This window comes from Hemibagrus wyckioides, linkage group LG25 (genome assembly GCF_019097595.1).
Source record: "Hemibagrus wyckioides isolate EC202008001 linkage group LG25, SWU_Hwy_1.0, whole genome shotgun sequence".
Lineage (NCBI taxonomy): Eukaryota > Metazoa > Chordata > Actinopteri > Siluriformes > Bagridae > Hemibagrus > Hemibagrus wyckioides.
In genome coordinates, this window is record NC_080734.1 from 11,362,429 (window position 1) to 11,376,845 (window position 14,417).

The 14,417-nt window shown below is 39.5% G+C and overlaps 1 protein-coding gene across 1 annotated transcript in view; it reads left to right on the forward strand.

Moving 5' to 3' along the window:
- The window catches only part of ryr3 (ryanodine receptor 3), a 79,953-nt gene that overhangs the window by 36,915 nt on the left and 28,621 nt on the right, over positions 1-14,417 (forward strand). Inside the window, exons 33-49 of the mRNA XM_058379720.1 lie at positions 600-686; positions 860-1,086; positions 1,588-2,404; positions 2,721-2,921; positions 3,517-3,619; positions 3,917-4,051; positions 6,242-6,515; positions 6,642-6,756; positions 8,560-8,692; positions 10,003-10,106; positions 10,254-10,389; positions 10,513-10,696; positions 10,947-11,055; positions 11,218-11,338; positions 11,837-12,006; positions 12,238-12,458; positions 12,554-12,644. Coding sequence (XP_058235703.1) covers positions 600-686; positions 860-1,086; positions 1,588-2,404; positions 2,721-2,921; positions 3,517-3,619; positions 3,917-4,051; positions 6,242-6,515; positions 6,642-6,756; positions 8,560-8,692; positions 10,003-10,106; positions 10,254-10,389; positions 10,513-10,696; positions 10,947-11,055; positions 11,218-11,338; positions 11,837-12,006; positions 12,238-12,458; positions 12,554-12,644 — 3,228 coding nt within the window. The remainder of the gene's footprint in view (positions 1-599; positions 687-859; positions 1,087-1,587; positions 2,405-2,720; positions 2,922-3,516; positions 3,620-3,916; positions 4,052-6,241; positions 6,516-6,641; positions 6,757-8,559; positions 8,693-10,002; positions 10,107-10,253; positions 10,390-10,512; positions 10,697-10,946; positions 11,056-11,217; positions 11,339-11,836; positions 12,007-12,237; positions 12,459-12,553; positions 12,645-14,417) is intronic.

A 14,417-nucleotide genomic window follows, 5' to 3' on the forward strand; every position in this document is an offset into this window, starting at 1 on the left:
ATTCATGCAACTGAGGTTGCCAGATCTTTCTGCACTTAGGATATGGGCTTTTGCAATCTGTGGTTTTTAATCGTGAAGAAACTAAACAAAACAAAAACATACACAAAATGAGCAGGTGATACAACTAATAAAACAGGTTACATTTTCTGAGTAAAGCATATTGTTCTAAAATTAGAAATATTTGCACATTTGAATAAACATCTAATATTAAGAAGATATAGAGACTGATGGCTAGTTCTTGTCATGTAAATCGTAGCCGTTTGTGTCCACGCTCACATATTAGCTGTGCAAAAAACAGTAAACTCTGAAGAGTAGTAAACAATATAACAAAGCTTGTTTAATATTAGTTTGGAAATTCCAGCGAGTCTGCCTCACAGAATAAAGTTCTTATGTGTCTCTGATCTTAGTTTGCCTGAGGCTATAAATCAAGATGCTGAACCAGTGCCAGATCCAAATTGGCACTAGGGAGCACTTGTCTAAGTGCAGTATAGATTTAGTGTGGCTTCTCAAAGAATACCATATTGTTCTTGATAGTAAAAGAACAAAAGTTGGATGCTTATTTTTTTCTTATCTCTCTCTCACGTGTTCTTATCTGACAGGTTGAGCCCAACACAAAACTGTTCCCTGCAGTGTTTGTTCAGCCCACAAGCTCCAACCTGTTTCAGTTTGAATTTCCAAAGATTAAAGTAAGCCTTTCCTTGTATCATATCTGTCAATCATTTGAGGTGGAAAAATTAATTGTGTCAATAATAATAATAATAATAATAATAATAATAATAATAATAATAATAATAATAACAATTATTATTATTATTATTATTATTATTATTATTGTTATCTATATATTCATTCCACTTAGGATGCCATGCCACTGTCTTCAGCCATTTTCACAAGTCTTCGCAGTAACCCAGAGCCACAGTGTCCTCCAAGGCTGGATGTACAGACCATTGTAGCTGTTCTGTGGAGCAGGATGCCCAACACTTTCCTCTCAGTGGAGACAGCACGGGTCAGCGAGAGGCATGGCTGGGTGGTGCAGTGTCTGGAGCCCCTGCAGATGATGGCAGTGCATATTCCTGAGGAAAACAGGCAAGTGATGTTTTATCTCAAAAAGCATGTGTGGGTGTAATGGTTGGGTGTCCACAAACTATTGCCTCGTATAGAGTACATACATTGGATCATCATTCAACCATTTGGCTATGAGAAAAAGTGATTATCAGTGTTTATTTCTAGTATAAAGTAAATACAGCAATACAGTTTAGCTGCTGTATTTCACTCATGCTAGGTTTTGTAGATGAATCATTACTTGTAATTGGTAGAGAGAAGATGCCAAGAACACAGTGTGGGTATTTAACTTCCAATTTAGTAGGATTACACACACTCAAATGCACATTTCTTCCAGATCAAGTTAATGCAGATAAAATTAATAACTGATAATTAACAGATACCTTTGTTTTTAATATATTTTTGTAAATGTCTTTTATCTGCGTACAAACAATTACTTGTTTTTTCATATATTCAGTAGAATCCTGGTGGAAAGAAAATAAACATTAAACTCTGACGTGATTTTTTTTTCTGGATCACGTCCAGGTGCATAGACATCATGGAACTCTCAGAGGACGAGGCCCTGCGACAATTTCACTACCACACTCTGAGGCTCTATTGTGCTCTCTGTGCTCTGGGAAACACTCGTGTGGCCCACGCCCTCTGCAGCCACCTAGACCAATCACAGCTCCTTTACACCATTGACAACCAATACCTGACAGGACAGCTGCGTGAGGGCTTCTATGACGTTCTAATCAGCATCCACCTGGAGACAGCAAAGGAAGCACAACTCATGATGAAGAATGAGTTTATCATACCTATCACAGATGAGACCCGTAGCATCCGCCTCTTCTCTGATGACTCCAAACGCCACACTTTGCCAGGCGTAGGACTGAGCACGTCGCTTAGCCCTCGGCTTAACTTTACACCAGCGTGCTTCATCACTACTAAGCGTGAGCACATCTACAGTCCACAGATCCCTCTGGGTATTCTGAAGGAGAAGGCCATCAGCATGCTGACAGAAGCAGTGCAAGGTGGAGGAGTTCATATTCGTGACCCAGTAGGGGGCAGCGTGGAGTACCAATTCGTGCCTATACTCAAGCTGATTGCGACTCTGTTGATTATGGGCTCTCTGAGTAGTGAGGAGGTGAGAATCATCCTCCTACTTATTGAACCCAATGTTTTTGGGGAAAGCAAGGAGGAGGAGACACAACTTGTGGCTGTAGAGGAGCCAGCGGAAAAAGAGGAGGCAAGCAGTAATGAGGAAAAAGCCGTGGAGGCAGGGGAGGAAGAGAGCAAAGAACACAAGCAACCACCCAAAGGCCTTCTGGAGAAGAGCCTGCCTGAGTCAGTCAAACATCAGGTCAAAATCAATTTATAATTCTATGGAAGTAATAAGCTCTCTAGAACAATGGTTCTTATACAGCGGCGGAAATAAGTGTAAACATTAAACGCAGTTCCATTGCAGGATTTCTGCAGTCAATCAATCAATCAATTAATATATTTTATGATTATATTTTAAAGTACTTTTATTTATATTTAACCTGTGATCCCTTGGCTGTAAAAACCTTTGAGAACCCTGCATGTATTGAAAATGAATTTAAATATCATTTAAATCTCATCCAAAAAATAAATCCCCTTAGTTGTGTCATATCGCCTAATATTTATTTCTCATGCAGATGTGTGAACTCCTGCACTATTTCTGTGACTGTGAGCTGAAGCAGCGCATCGAGTCTATTGTGGCATTCTCAGATCATTTTGTGGCCAAATTGCAGTACAACCAGAAGTTCCGCTACAATGAACTCATGCAGGCCCTCAACATGTCTGCTGCTGTCACTGCCAAGAAGACCAAGGAATTCCGCTCTCCTCCACAAGAGCAGGTAGAACCTGTGCACGTTTCCCATTAAACTCACGACATAAATCTAATTTAGTATTCTAGTTGAGTCAGAGAGAGAGGATTGTTAAGAATTACCTTAGTCATTTCTCTCACTCTGATTTGTCATTAGAGCTCCAGAGCTTCAGTGGTCCAGAAATGAGTGAGAACTATCAAATCCCAAAAGTCTTTACATTTCTGTTTTTAATTACACTTCCCCTGAATAGCAGATTCATTATCTCTCATGGCTCCATTCATCTTACAGACACTGATGGGGCGCCAGTAACAGAGTCGTGGACTGCTTTTCTGCAATATCAATCTTTTTTTAATATCTCACGCAATAATATGGCTCACAAATTCTGCCATATTACACAGTGACTAGAAATTAAACTCGACTCACTATGTATCCAGGGCAACTGGCATGTCCATCACTGAGCAGATGCAGCAATTTAATGTTTGCAGTTTCTGAATCCTGTATATTCTTTATTTGCTTATTTAAATCAACCACCCACTAACCGTATGACAGTAGCCAGTTCACATACAAGCTCAGTTCACATACAAGCTCAGACTTGCTCTTGAGCAAACTCTTGTGCTTCCACCAGATTAACATGCTTTTGGACTTCAGTGCTGGAGAGGATTGTCCCTGTCCTGAGGAAATTCAAGATGAGCTTCTTGTCTTCCATGATGATCTGAGACTCCACTGTGGTACAACTCCTGTCACAGCACACACACACACACACACACACACACACACACACAAATACACACACACACAGTGTACAGTGTACAATATACACAGACACATACAGTGTACAGTTTAAAACACACACACAGACACACACACAGTGAATAACGTACAATATACACATAATACACACACACACTGTAGAGTACTATGTGTGCTGTTTGTTCTCTTCTCATATGTATTATATTTAAGAACATGTAAAAGAAATAAAACCAGTACACAGATGTGGAAAATCTTGTGTTGGTGTACTCCTGCAGGTATTCCCATGGAAGAAGAAGAGGAGGAACCTGATACATCTATAAAAGGCCGTCTGCTCTCCTTGTTATATAAAATCAAAGGTCGCCCACAGAAAACTGAGGAACAACCATCAGAGGAAGAGCAAGCAGCTCCAAGTAAGGCAATATCACTGAATACAACCAGAGTCTCTTTATTACATTGTTTTCTATCATCATATTTCTCCACAATACTCACTATATTTATTGCTACATTTGAATATACCTTCTATCTAGAAATGAATAAAAAAAAAAACACACCAAAAAGCCAAGGCAGTCACTCCTCAGGGGGAATACATACATAGCCAATTTATCCACTACTGTGTCCAAATGAAATAAAATTCTTTTTAATTATAATATATTAATGCTAAAAAAAAACAAAACTAAAGCCTCCCTTAGTTAAGTGTATAGCATTAAATTATTATTATTATACGTTGGCAGTGGATTTAAGGTTAAACACACCTTAGAAACATAGGCCAAGTTAATGAATATAGTTACATGAAGTATGATCTGACAAAAAAAAGGCTAAATGCTGACTTAATAGTTATAGAGTCCGTGATTTCAGAAGTAATGAATGAAAGGTTACCTTTCTGCTGCATTTGCTCTAATGGGCTCCTAAATTAAACCTGTTCTCAGATGCAAGAGAGCTTAAAATATGTTCAGCTGAGCGAGCATCTATTCCCTCTTAACCATAATGAAGTGAAGCTGATCCCTTAAACAATGCAGGTAAAAATGCTTCATGTTTGCTTCCTTAATTTAAAAAAAAATATATTACCAGAGAAACAAATTGAGACAAGACATTATAGTTGCAGATTTATGACTCTGATGTACAACTCTGCCTTCAGCTTATTCTGCCCACACTCCGACGGTTTGTTATTTATCATTGTAGCAGATGATTATGTATATTAGCAGATGACAGCACAAGCCAGATTATAGGCTCACTGCTGAATTTCTATCAGTGTTCTGATGGCAGCCACTCACTGCAGCTTTGGATTTAACTTGCTGTGGTATTAAATATATATACATATGTTTTTCTCTAGCAGATGCTTTGACACCTTTAACACAGCCTAACAACATATACATTTTGTTATAAGATCAGTATTGGATGAATTATTTTTATGGTAGGTGTGCTACTCCAGCAGCTGTTACAAGTGCTGTTAGGTTGGTGCTCTAATGCCGTGCAGCAAGTGGGGTCCAGGGGCCTGTGAAGTGAATAATCAACATTATTATATTTATTCCTGAATTCTTACAGGGCTTGTGTTATGTACACATAATAAGACATGTTACTATAGACCATCAACATGCAGCTGAAGCACACAGTTATACGCTTGTCAGTGTAATTCCCTTTAACAGTGTTAATAAATTCAACTTTTTTGTTTATTTTAAGGGATTGTCCTTCTGATGTAATATATTCACAAATTGTGCTTTCAGTTTTATACCTTTAAACTGCTGTGAAAACTGGAAATCATCAGTACTACTCCTCATCCAGTTACAATGTGCATACGTACATAATGATTTGTGTTGAAACATGGTCAATTAGTTGCTAAAAACTGGTTATGTCTCAATTCCACATCATTCTGAACTTGAACTGAGGCACATTTTCTGGCAAGTTATTGATATATATATAGGCATTATTTTATTTAGTTGACAACTCAAAATAGTTCAATAAAACAGGACAGATATCCCACTATAACCCACGCACATAAGATTGTATGAATTTGACTCTTGCATCTTGCATCATTATGAGGTTGAGCTTATTAATTAACTGTTGGAGTTCAAAATAATATGCAAAGTAACTGTATGTGCTGAATCAATGCTGCAGAAGAAGGAGGGATGCCTTCTTCATATTGTTAAATTAAACTGCTGTTAATTCAATTCAATTTAATTCAATTTATTTGTATAGCGCTTTTAACAATGGACAGCAGCTTTATAGAAATATAGAAACGTAGAAAATAAAGTTTAAAGTTAAGTTACTATTTATCCCTAACATTTATTGGGACTATGGGCCAATATATTACCATTATATTATACATACATATATATTGATATTGTACATGCTTAAATAATGTGATCTGAATAATCTGAAATTTATTTTACACTCAAAGGAATTTTAATGGACTTCAGCCTCACAGAGACCATGTTAAAGACACCAAGGCCTCTTTGTGCATCTTCTATCTCACAGCCCATTTATTTAACCCTCTCAGAAAGAAAGAAAGAAAGAAAGAAAGAAAGAAAGAAAGAAAGAAAGAAAGAAAGAAAGAAAGAAAGAAAATCTCAATATCTCTTCTCTGTGTTTTCTTTTTCCATTAGCAAACCTGAAGGAGCTGATCTCTCAGACAATGGTGAGCTGGGCCCAAGAATGCAAAATTCAGAACCCAGAGCTGGTACGAAGCATGTTCAGCCTGCTCCGAAGGCAATACGATGGCATTGGTGAGCTGCTGCGTGCCATGAGAAAAAGCTACACCGTCAGTGAGAAATCTGTGCAGGATGCGATTAACCTACTGGCCTCACTGGGCCAGATCCGCTCTCTGCTCAGCGTCCGAATGGGTGAAGAGGAGGGCCAGCTCATGATCGATGGCCTGGGGTAGGGGTATCTGGGACAGACACATATTTGTGTAGCTGGTGAAACTTTGTTGAAGAGTTTAGAAATCAGATGAAATTGTTCTCTTGCCAGCTCACATTAGAATACTATTCACTTCTTGTCTCACAGGGATATAATGAACAACAAAGTGTTTTATCAACATCCAAATCTGATGCGGATTCTGGGCATGCATGAGACAGTCATGGAGGTCATGGTCAACGTGCTAGGAGGAGACAAATCGAAGGTATATTTCACTTTCTCCTGCATTTTGTTCTCGGGTTCAGTCAGAAGACCATCAGAATACCGCCAGACATTTTTTTTTTCTTCTGGAGAGCAAATGAACACATTTTTGAACACAATTTCTGTTAGAGCTTGTGGTAATTATATTTACTCTGACTATTTGTTTTAAATTGTTCACCAAATTGCCACTTTGTATACATCAAACCTAAGCACCTAAGCTCTAATCATCCATCCATCCATCCATCCATTTTCTATACCCACTTTATTTATCCTAATTAGGGTCACGGGGATCTGTTGGAGCCTATCCCAGCACACATTGGGTAAAAGGCAGGGGTACACCCTGGAGAGGTCGCCAGTCCATCACAGGGCCACATATATAGACAGACAACCAGACACACTCGCACTCACTCCTATGGGCAATTTAGAATTACCAATCAAACTAATGTACATGTTTTTGGACTGTGGGAGGAAACTGAAGTACCTGGAGTAAACCCACACAGGCACGGGGAGAACATGCAAACTCCACACAAAAAGGCCCCTGCCTGATCGAACCCGGGATTTGGACCCAGGACCTTCTTGCTGTGAAGCAACAGTGCTAACCACTAAGCCACCGTGCTGCCCCTGAGCGCTAATCAATGGAGATTAAATTATTATTACTGATTATTATTATACACTACTGTGAATTATGGTTATTATACTGAATGGTATTGTTAAGATGGTGGATCTCATGCTGTTACCATTCCAGAACAGACATATATTGTTCATATTATCTAATGAAGTTTACATTAAGAGCATTTGGCAAATACTGTTATCCAGAGCAACTTACATTTATAGAGCTGAGTAATTGAGGGGTTAAAGGCCATGCTCAAGGGCCCAGCAGTGTCAGCTTGGTGGTGCAGGGATTTGAACTCACAACCTTCCAATCAGAATTCTAATTCCTTAACCACTAAAAGCGACCACTGACTCTGACTGAGATTCATACTGAGTTGATCACAGCTTCTTGATGAGAGGTTTGTGTCTGCTCAGGCAATAGCTGTGTTAAAAAAATCTGTCACAAGATGAAAAGACTTGCAAAGTCTAACCACTCAATACTCATGATGATTGAAGAGGCATCAGGTGAGAAGGTGAACTCTGATGCCGCTCCTTTTTGGGCAGCACCAGGTGACAGGCCTGTAATGTAGATGCTTTTTGGGGACAGAGATCCTGGGGTGACACATCACCCTGCTACTTCTCATGTCACCTTGGCAGCTTTATTTAGGGGCCCTCTAGATGAGTAACATCGACACCAGATATATGAGCTGAGACACAGCAGTCACAGCACTTTCTTCTCTTGCACATCTGTGTAAACCCAACATGTGTTGATACTTTTATGGTTGTGGCTGATTTTTCAATTTTGTACAGATAAAATCCACCTTTTTAAACAGTTTATACTTGAAACATTTACACTAAATACTTTGGTAGACACTGTGATTCAGATCAAATAATGAAAAAGCCAAAGAAATTAAGATACAACAGTAAAAGGTACCAGTATAACCTGTAAAAATGTATAACCTGAAGGACTAAAGACAAATGCTGAATATACCAGTGTAAGAGGTAGTAGAGTTAGTCTGTATATAAAAAGAACCAGTTATATTCACAAAGCACCAGGACAGAAAACAAAGGGTTATCCTAGATATAGTAAGTACTTAAGTACTCTGGTGACACAGAACTAGATGGAAGAGTCTCTATGGGGACTTAGGGAAGATGAATGAACAGAGGTCCCAACCTTTTGTATGTAGTTACAAGCAAAGTTTTTATCTCTCTGCAGGAGATTGCTTTCCCCAAAATGGTGGCCAGTTGCTGCCGCTTCCTCTGCTACTTCTGTCGCATCAGCCGTGAGAATCAGAAAGCCATGTTTGAACACTTGAGCTACCTATTGGAGAATAGCAGTGTTGGGCTTGGTAAATACACACACACACACACACACACATTTAATAGTGGACTCTGTGTGTGTCAAATACATAAAGAAAATGAATCAGAGGAAACACAGGTAAGTGGATTTATCATTACTGTGTTTTCTTACACTGATTTAGAAACATGAAACCATCTTTTAAGATCACGTAAATTTCATTAATCCAGTATATTTGGTGAGGTTTGAATTTTAACTGATGGCATAGACTATAAACTGAAATGTACCTCATGTGCCGGTTAAATTATGGGTGTACAGTACACTGCATGCTGTAGCAAGACTATTGTCTTCTGTATTGCTTCTTACTAGAAACAATATCGTCCTTCATGTTAAATACAAAGTGGAAAATTGCACTTGGTGCACTCATTGTACATATCTGGTGTTTAATGGCACACTGATTAACACGGGAGCATATTGGAAGCCATGCTGCTGGGGTTCTTGGGCTTGTGTTGTTACTGTGAGAAACGAGTCTGGCGACTAAGACTGTCTGACTCTGCAGGAACCTTTCCCCATCTCCCCATCTCAGCACTATTGCTCAGCCTAGGGCAAATTCTCATTTTCCTCCTGTCAAACTAGCAAGCAGTCAAGTAATGATCATGAACTCTAAAGCCACATCACATCAGAGTGTGATTTGTTTAATACAAAAAAAAATGTTCATTCATAACCGAGGAGCTAAGGAAATTTCAGGAATACTAGATAGGAAAACATTGCTGTACTGCATCTAATGGCTTCATAGGTTACAGCATTTACATTTAGCTCTAAGGCATTTACATATTTTACTATATTATGAAAAAATACTGTACAAGTTCATAAACATTTTAAAAACACCATCTTGCAACGTTCAAAGTAACTAAATTTGGGTAAACTGAGTGAACTCCTTTCTATTCACTCTAATTGACTCTAACCTCTCTCTTGACACAGACTTGATTTTAATAGAACTAATAGGAAGAACTTAGCAAGTGGTATTGCTGATTTCTGGGCTAGCAAAACATAAGGAGAAGCTTTAAACACAAGTATTCCAGTTTCTGTAAGATCTTTTTGAAATTGTATGCTAATTGCAAGTGTAGAAAATATTTGCAAAAACATATAGTGCCTCTTTAAATGCATTCCTATTCACACAGACTAATGAAGATTCAGAGATGTCTTATCTTTAGATACATCCCAAATCTACTATGACACCAAAGATAGCAACATAGTGTTTGTATGGCATTTTCTGAGCTGAGGAAAGACTGCACCCTGCTGGTGAAGAAACTAATGTGCTTAATGGAATGAGACAAACTATAACAGCTTTCCTGTCCACAGCTTGCCCTGCCATGAGAGGCTCCACTCCTCTGGATGTGGCTGCATCCTCAGTGATGGACAACAACAGTCTGGCCCTGGCTTTAGAGGAACCAGACCTGGAAAAGGTAATGTGTATGACTAAATATGATATAATGTGCATGAACAGAAAATAATATATACAGATACTGGTGCTTGTTGTACTGTTACGAGTACATAAATGTCTATATATGGTTCCGTACCATGAAGATTATTCCTGCTTTTAATCTGCTCAGGTGGTGACGTACTTGGCTGGTTGTGGTCTACAGAGCTGCCCTATGCTGATAGCTAAGGGATACCCTGACATCGGCTGGAATCCTATAGAAGGAGAACGTTACCTGTCCTTCCTCCGATTTGCTGTCTTTGTTAATGGTGTGCTTCACTTCACTGTAACAGATCTCCTGCTGTTGTCTAATTTGATGAATAAGGGGTTACTGTATTAAACACCACAAACAGGCATCAGGCTACTTGAATGTTTGCTGTTGTTTTCTTCAGGTGAGAGTGTAGAGGAGAATGCCAATGTGGTTGTAAAGTTGTTGATCAGGCGTCCTGAGTGTTTTGGCCCCGCTCTGAGGGGAGAGGGGGGACAGGGTCTGTTGGCTGCCATGCTGGAGGCCATCAAGATTTCAGAGGATCCTGCTCTCGATCTACCCAACCTGCCTGAAGGAGGAGCACCTGCGTAAGAATCCACATGATCTCTCTCACTAATAGTTACATTTGATCTAATATTAATTTATTTTAGCATGTCAGACAGTTACTCTAAATCACCGCTTATTACACAGGCATCTCCACACCAGTAGCTCTTACTCCGGGCACTTAGAGTTTTGATGTAGTGCAGTTCCTGTTGTCCTGCCGCTGACCTCCAAGTGAAAGCCATGAAAGTGACTGATTGAGTGCATAATGTTTGTTTGTGTGTGTGTGTGTGACAGGCCTGGGGAGGATGGGGAGGAGGAAGAGGTGGCACACATGGGCAACTCTATCATGTCCTTCTACTCAGCTCTTATTGATCTGCTGGGACGCTGTGCTCCTGAGATGCATGTGAGTTCTGCCCACATGCCAGTTTTTCTTTAAAAGCTTTAAAACTTTATTCTTTTCATCAATTTTAGGTCTTTGGTTTAGCATGTAGCATCCATAAAGGTTTTATCAGATGGCTGACACAATGCATGCCGTGTATGAAAATTTATCATTGATGTTTCGCAGTTAATCAACGCGGGCAAGGGTGAAGCTCTGCGCATCCGTGCCATCCTGCGTTCTCTAGTGCCTACCAAAGACTTAGTGGGCACCATCAGCATCCCACTCAAAGTACCAATAATCAACAAAGGTTAGTCACATTTTTAGGGAAGTAACCTCTTAAAGACGACATGAAATCGAAACTGATTATTTTTTTGTAACTTAATAATTTCATACTGTGAACTATTTATCTATATTTTATTCTTTAAAGCAGAACTCTTTTTTCTGTAATCTCTAGGCAGGACACAGTGACTTATTAGTGCCATTAAATGTCTTCTGCTGTTCTACTATGTCACTGTACACACATGGGTGGGGGAAAAAAATTATTTATATACTGTTCCAACTCCTCTAGTCCAGCTATTTTCAAGCAAAATGTGCTACTGACTTTATATTAGCATTGCATCTGACCCAGTGTTCATTTTAGAACGCTATCTTTTAGCAATCAAGTTAAATGTCATACATTGTTCCCTGGCCTGTGAGTTGCATCATCCTAAAAACCCCATTAGATCACCTTATTCATAATGCAAATGTTGCTTAAGATGTGGTCCATTTTGTCCTTTCCTTAAAAGTTTTTTCTTTGCATCTCCAGATGGCAGTGTCACAGAGCCAGACATGAACGCTAATTTCTGTCCGGAGCACAAATCACCAATGGTGCTCTTCCTGGACCGTGTGTATGGTATCGAGGACCAAAGCTTCTTGCTAAATCTGTTGGAGGTGGGCTTCCTGCCTGACTTCAGGGTCTCTGCATCTCTGGACACAGTGAGTGGCTCAAGGGTTTTGTTTGTTGTTTTCCTAGTGAGCACAAAGAAAACTAGTCAAATGCAGCATAATATCAGAATCCAAAAAGGGCATGACCTCCATTTGCATCCTGGGTTCTTATAGCTTTAAGAAGCAATAATATTCAGCCCTATTCAAAACACTGTCAGTCTAATCATTTCTGTCAAAGTGATTAACAGTAATTAACACTGTGTTTTGCTCCTCTGAATCTAGGAGGTGCTGAGCACCACAGAAACAGCACTGGCCTTGAACAGGTATATCGGTTCAGCCGTGCTGCCTTTGCTGACGCGATGTGCGTCTCTCTTTGCTCATACGGAGCACTACACTACGCTCATGGACTCCACACTTCAAACCATCTACAGACTGTCCAAAGGCCGCTCTCTCACCAAAGCCCAGAGAGACTCTATCGAGGAGTGTCTTCTTGCCATCTGCAAGTAAGAGCCATGTTCTAATCCAGGCTTCCATGTGGAAATTTACCAGTTCTGTTTCTGGGTCTGTATAAACATGCTTTAATTGCTTATCTACTCAGACACCTGCGGCCGTCTATGCTGCAGCAGCTCCTGCGCCGTCTGGTGTTCGATGTGCCACAACTAACAGAATACTGCAAGATGCCCATAAAGGTGAGCATTAAATTTCAGTTTCAATATTAAATGCATTTACTAGTAATGAAATTCTGTATCAATGTTTTATTGTTATGTCACAACTTGGAATTTTAAAGTTTAAGATTTTAGTGCATTATTAGAAAATGAAATGAAACTTGAAAATGATTTAATCCTATAGGCTTTTTTTTTTCTATGTCGTATTCAGCCCTGACATTTCTTACGGCCTAGTGATGCAAATCTGCTGTTATCTCTATAGGCTTCTGTGTCAGTAATGTGTACTGAAAGGCTCAGTGCCAGATTTAAAAAAGTGTTAGCAGTTCACACCTGCCACTACACATCCACACACACATGCATTCATGTACACCCCCATGGGCTTCCAAGCCACCTGATCCAACTGTCATCATGGATCTGGCATGTTCTTTTGAAAAGTAGGTGCAAACATATAAGCATACACTCAGTTATATAAGCATAACTACCGATGTGTTACAGCAACCTACTGCATGCCATCAGTCTCACACCAAGACAGCCAGTTACCTCTATGCTTGAAGATCTGCAGTACAGAAGACCTTGAGTTATCCATCAAGAAGCTAATGAGTACAAGTTATGCTGTGCAAATAGTGGGCATATTGTGTAGTGATTTATAAAGATTATCTGATTTATAAATAATAGGGTCAAATACATCACATGCAAAACATGTGTGTGTAGGAAAAATGTATATAAATAATACTTTTGCATAGTATGTCTTTGATAGCTATGGTATCACCTTCTGAAAACTGAATTAGTTTGTTCAGGAAACCAAACTCAGGATTAGTCTGTGGACCTTGTATGTTTTTAGGTGGAAGTTTGTTTTCCAAATGTTGTGCAGTCTGTTGACTGAATCTTGATACACTTTCTGTTAGTAATATACTTTATCACAGTGGGATAGAATCCCTCTGGGGACCATAAACCTGTTCCAACACTATCTACTACAATCCACCAGGAGCTCAATCTGAGCTCTCTCCATATTGCCATTATAAGTCCTCCTTTCATGCCGTTCGGACCAAATTTAATGTCTTTGAAAATAGCAGGTACCCTAGCATGAAGAGACTGCTTGCTTTGATTGACAGACTCTCGGGTGATCTTATGGTCCAACCCAGGACTTGGACATATTAACAAGTTGGTCAATTGACTTCATGCAAGGCAATTTGTTGACCTTGCAGCTTTCAGCAAAAGTAAAGCTACAGGGCTTTACTTGTTGGCCCCTTATTTGGGCTCAAAGTATAAAGTCCTTCTTAGACCAGATGGTGGACATTCGATCTGCAGGCCAACTGCCCATTTGTTCCAGAGGGAAAATCCAAATAAGACAGGCTTATTCAGTGGACTGCATCAACACCATGGCATATAGACATTCTCATATGACATGCCGCTCTATTACTCACTTTACTTAAAGGCTTGCCGCTCCAGGAAGTCTGCAGTGCTGTTACCTATGTGTTACATTTTCAGGTTTTACAAGTTTAACATAGCACCTCACAGAGTGGTGGGCATGGTTCTGATCACCTTTCCAATTAGTCCTACATTGTGGTGGATCCTCATGAAATTATTGAGGTGATAGTCACCACCCCTATATGTTTAGGAGGGAAATAATGTGTTAATTATTAATAATGAGTGCAAATTATGTAAATTAGTATGTAATTGTGGTTCTATGAACTCCAGATAACCCCCAGGTTCCAGGTTATTGGGAACCAGTGCTGATTTGGCAAGAACATTTGCATACATAGTGCTCTCCCAATCAGATCTGTTCAATTATAAAAA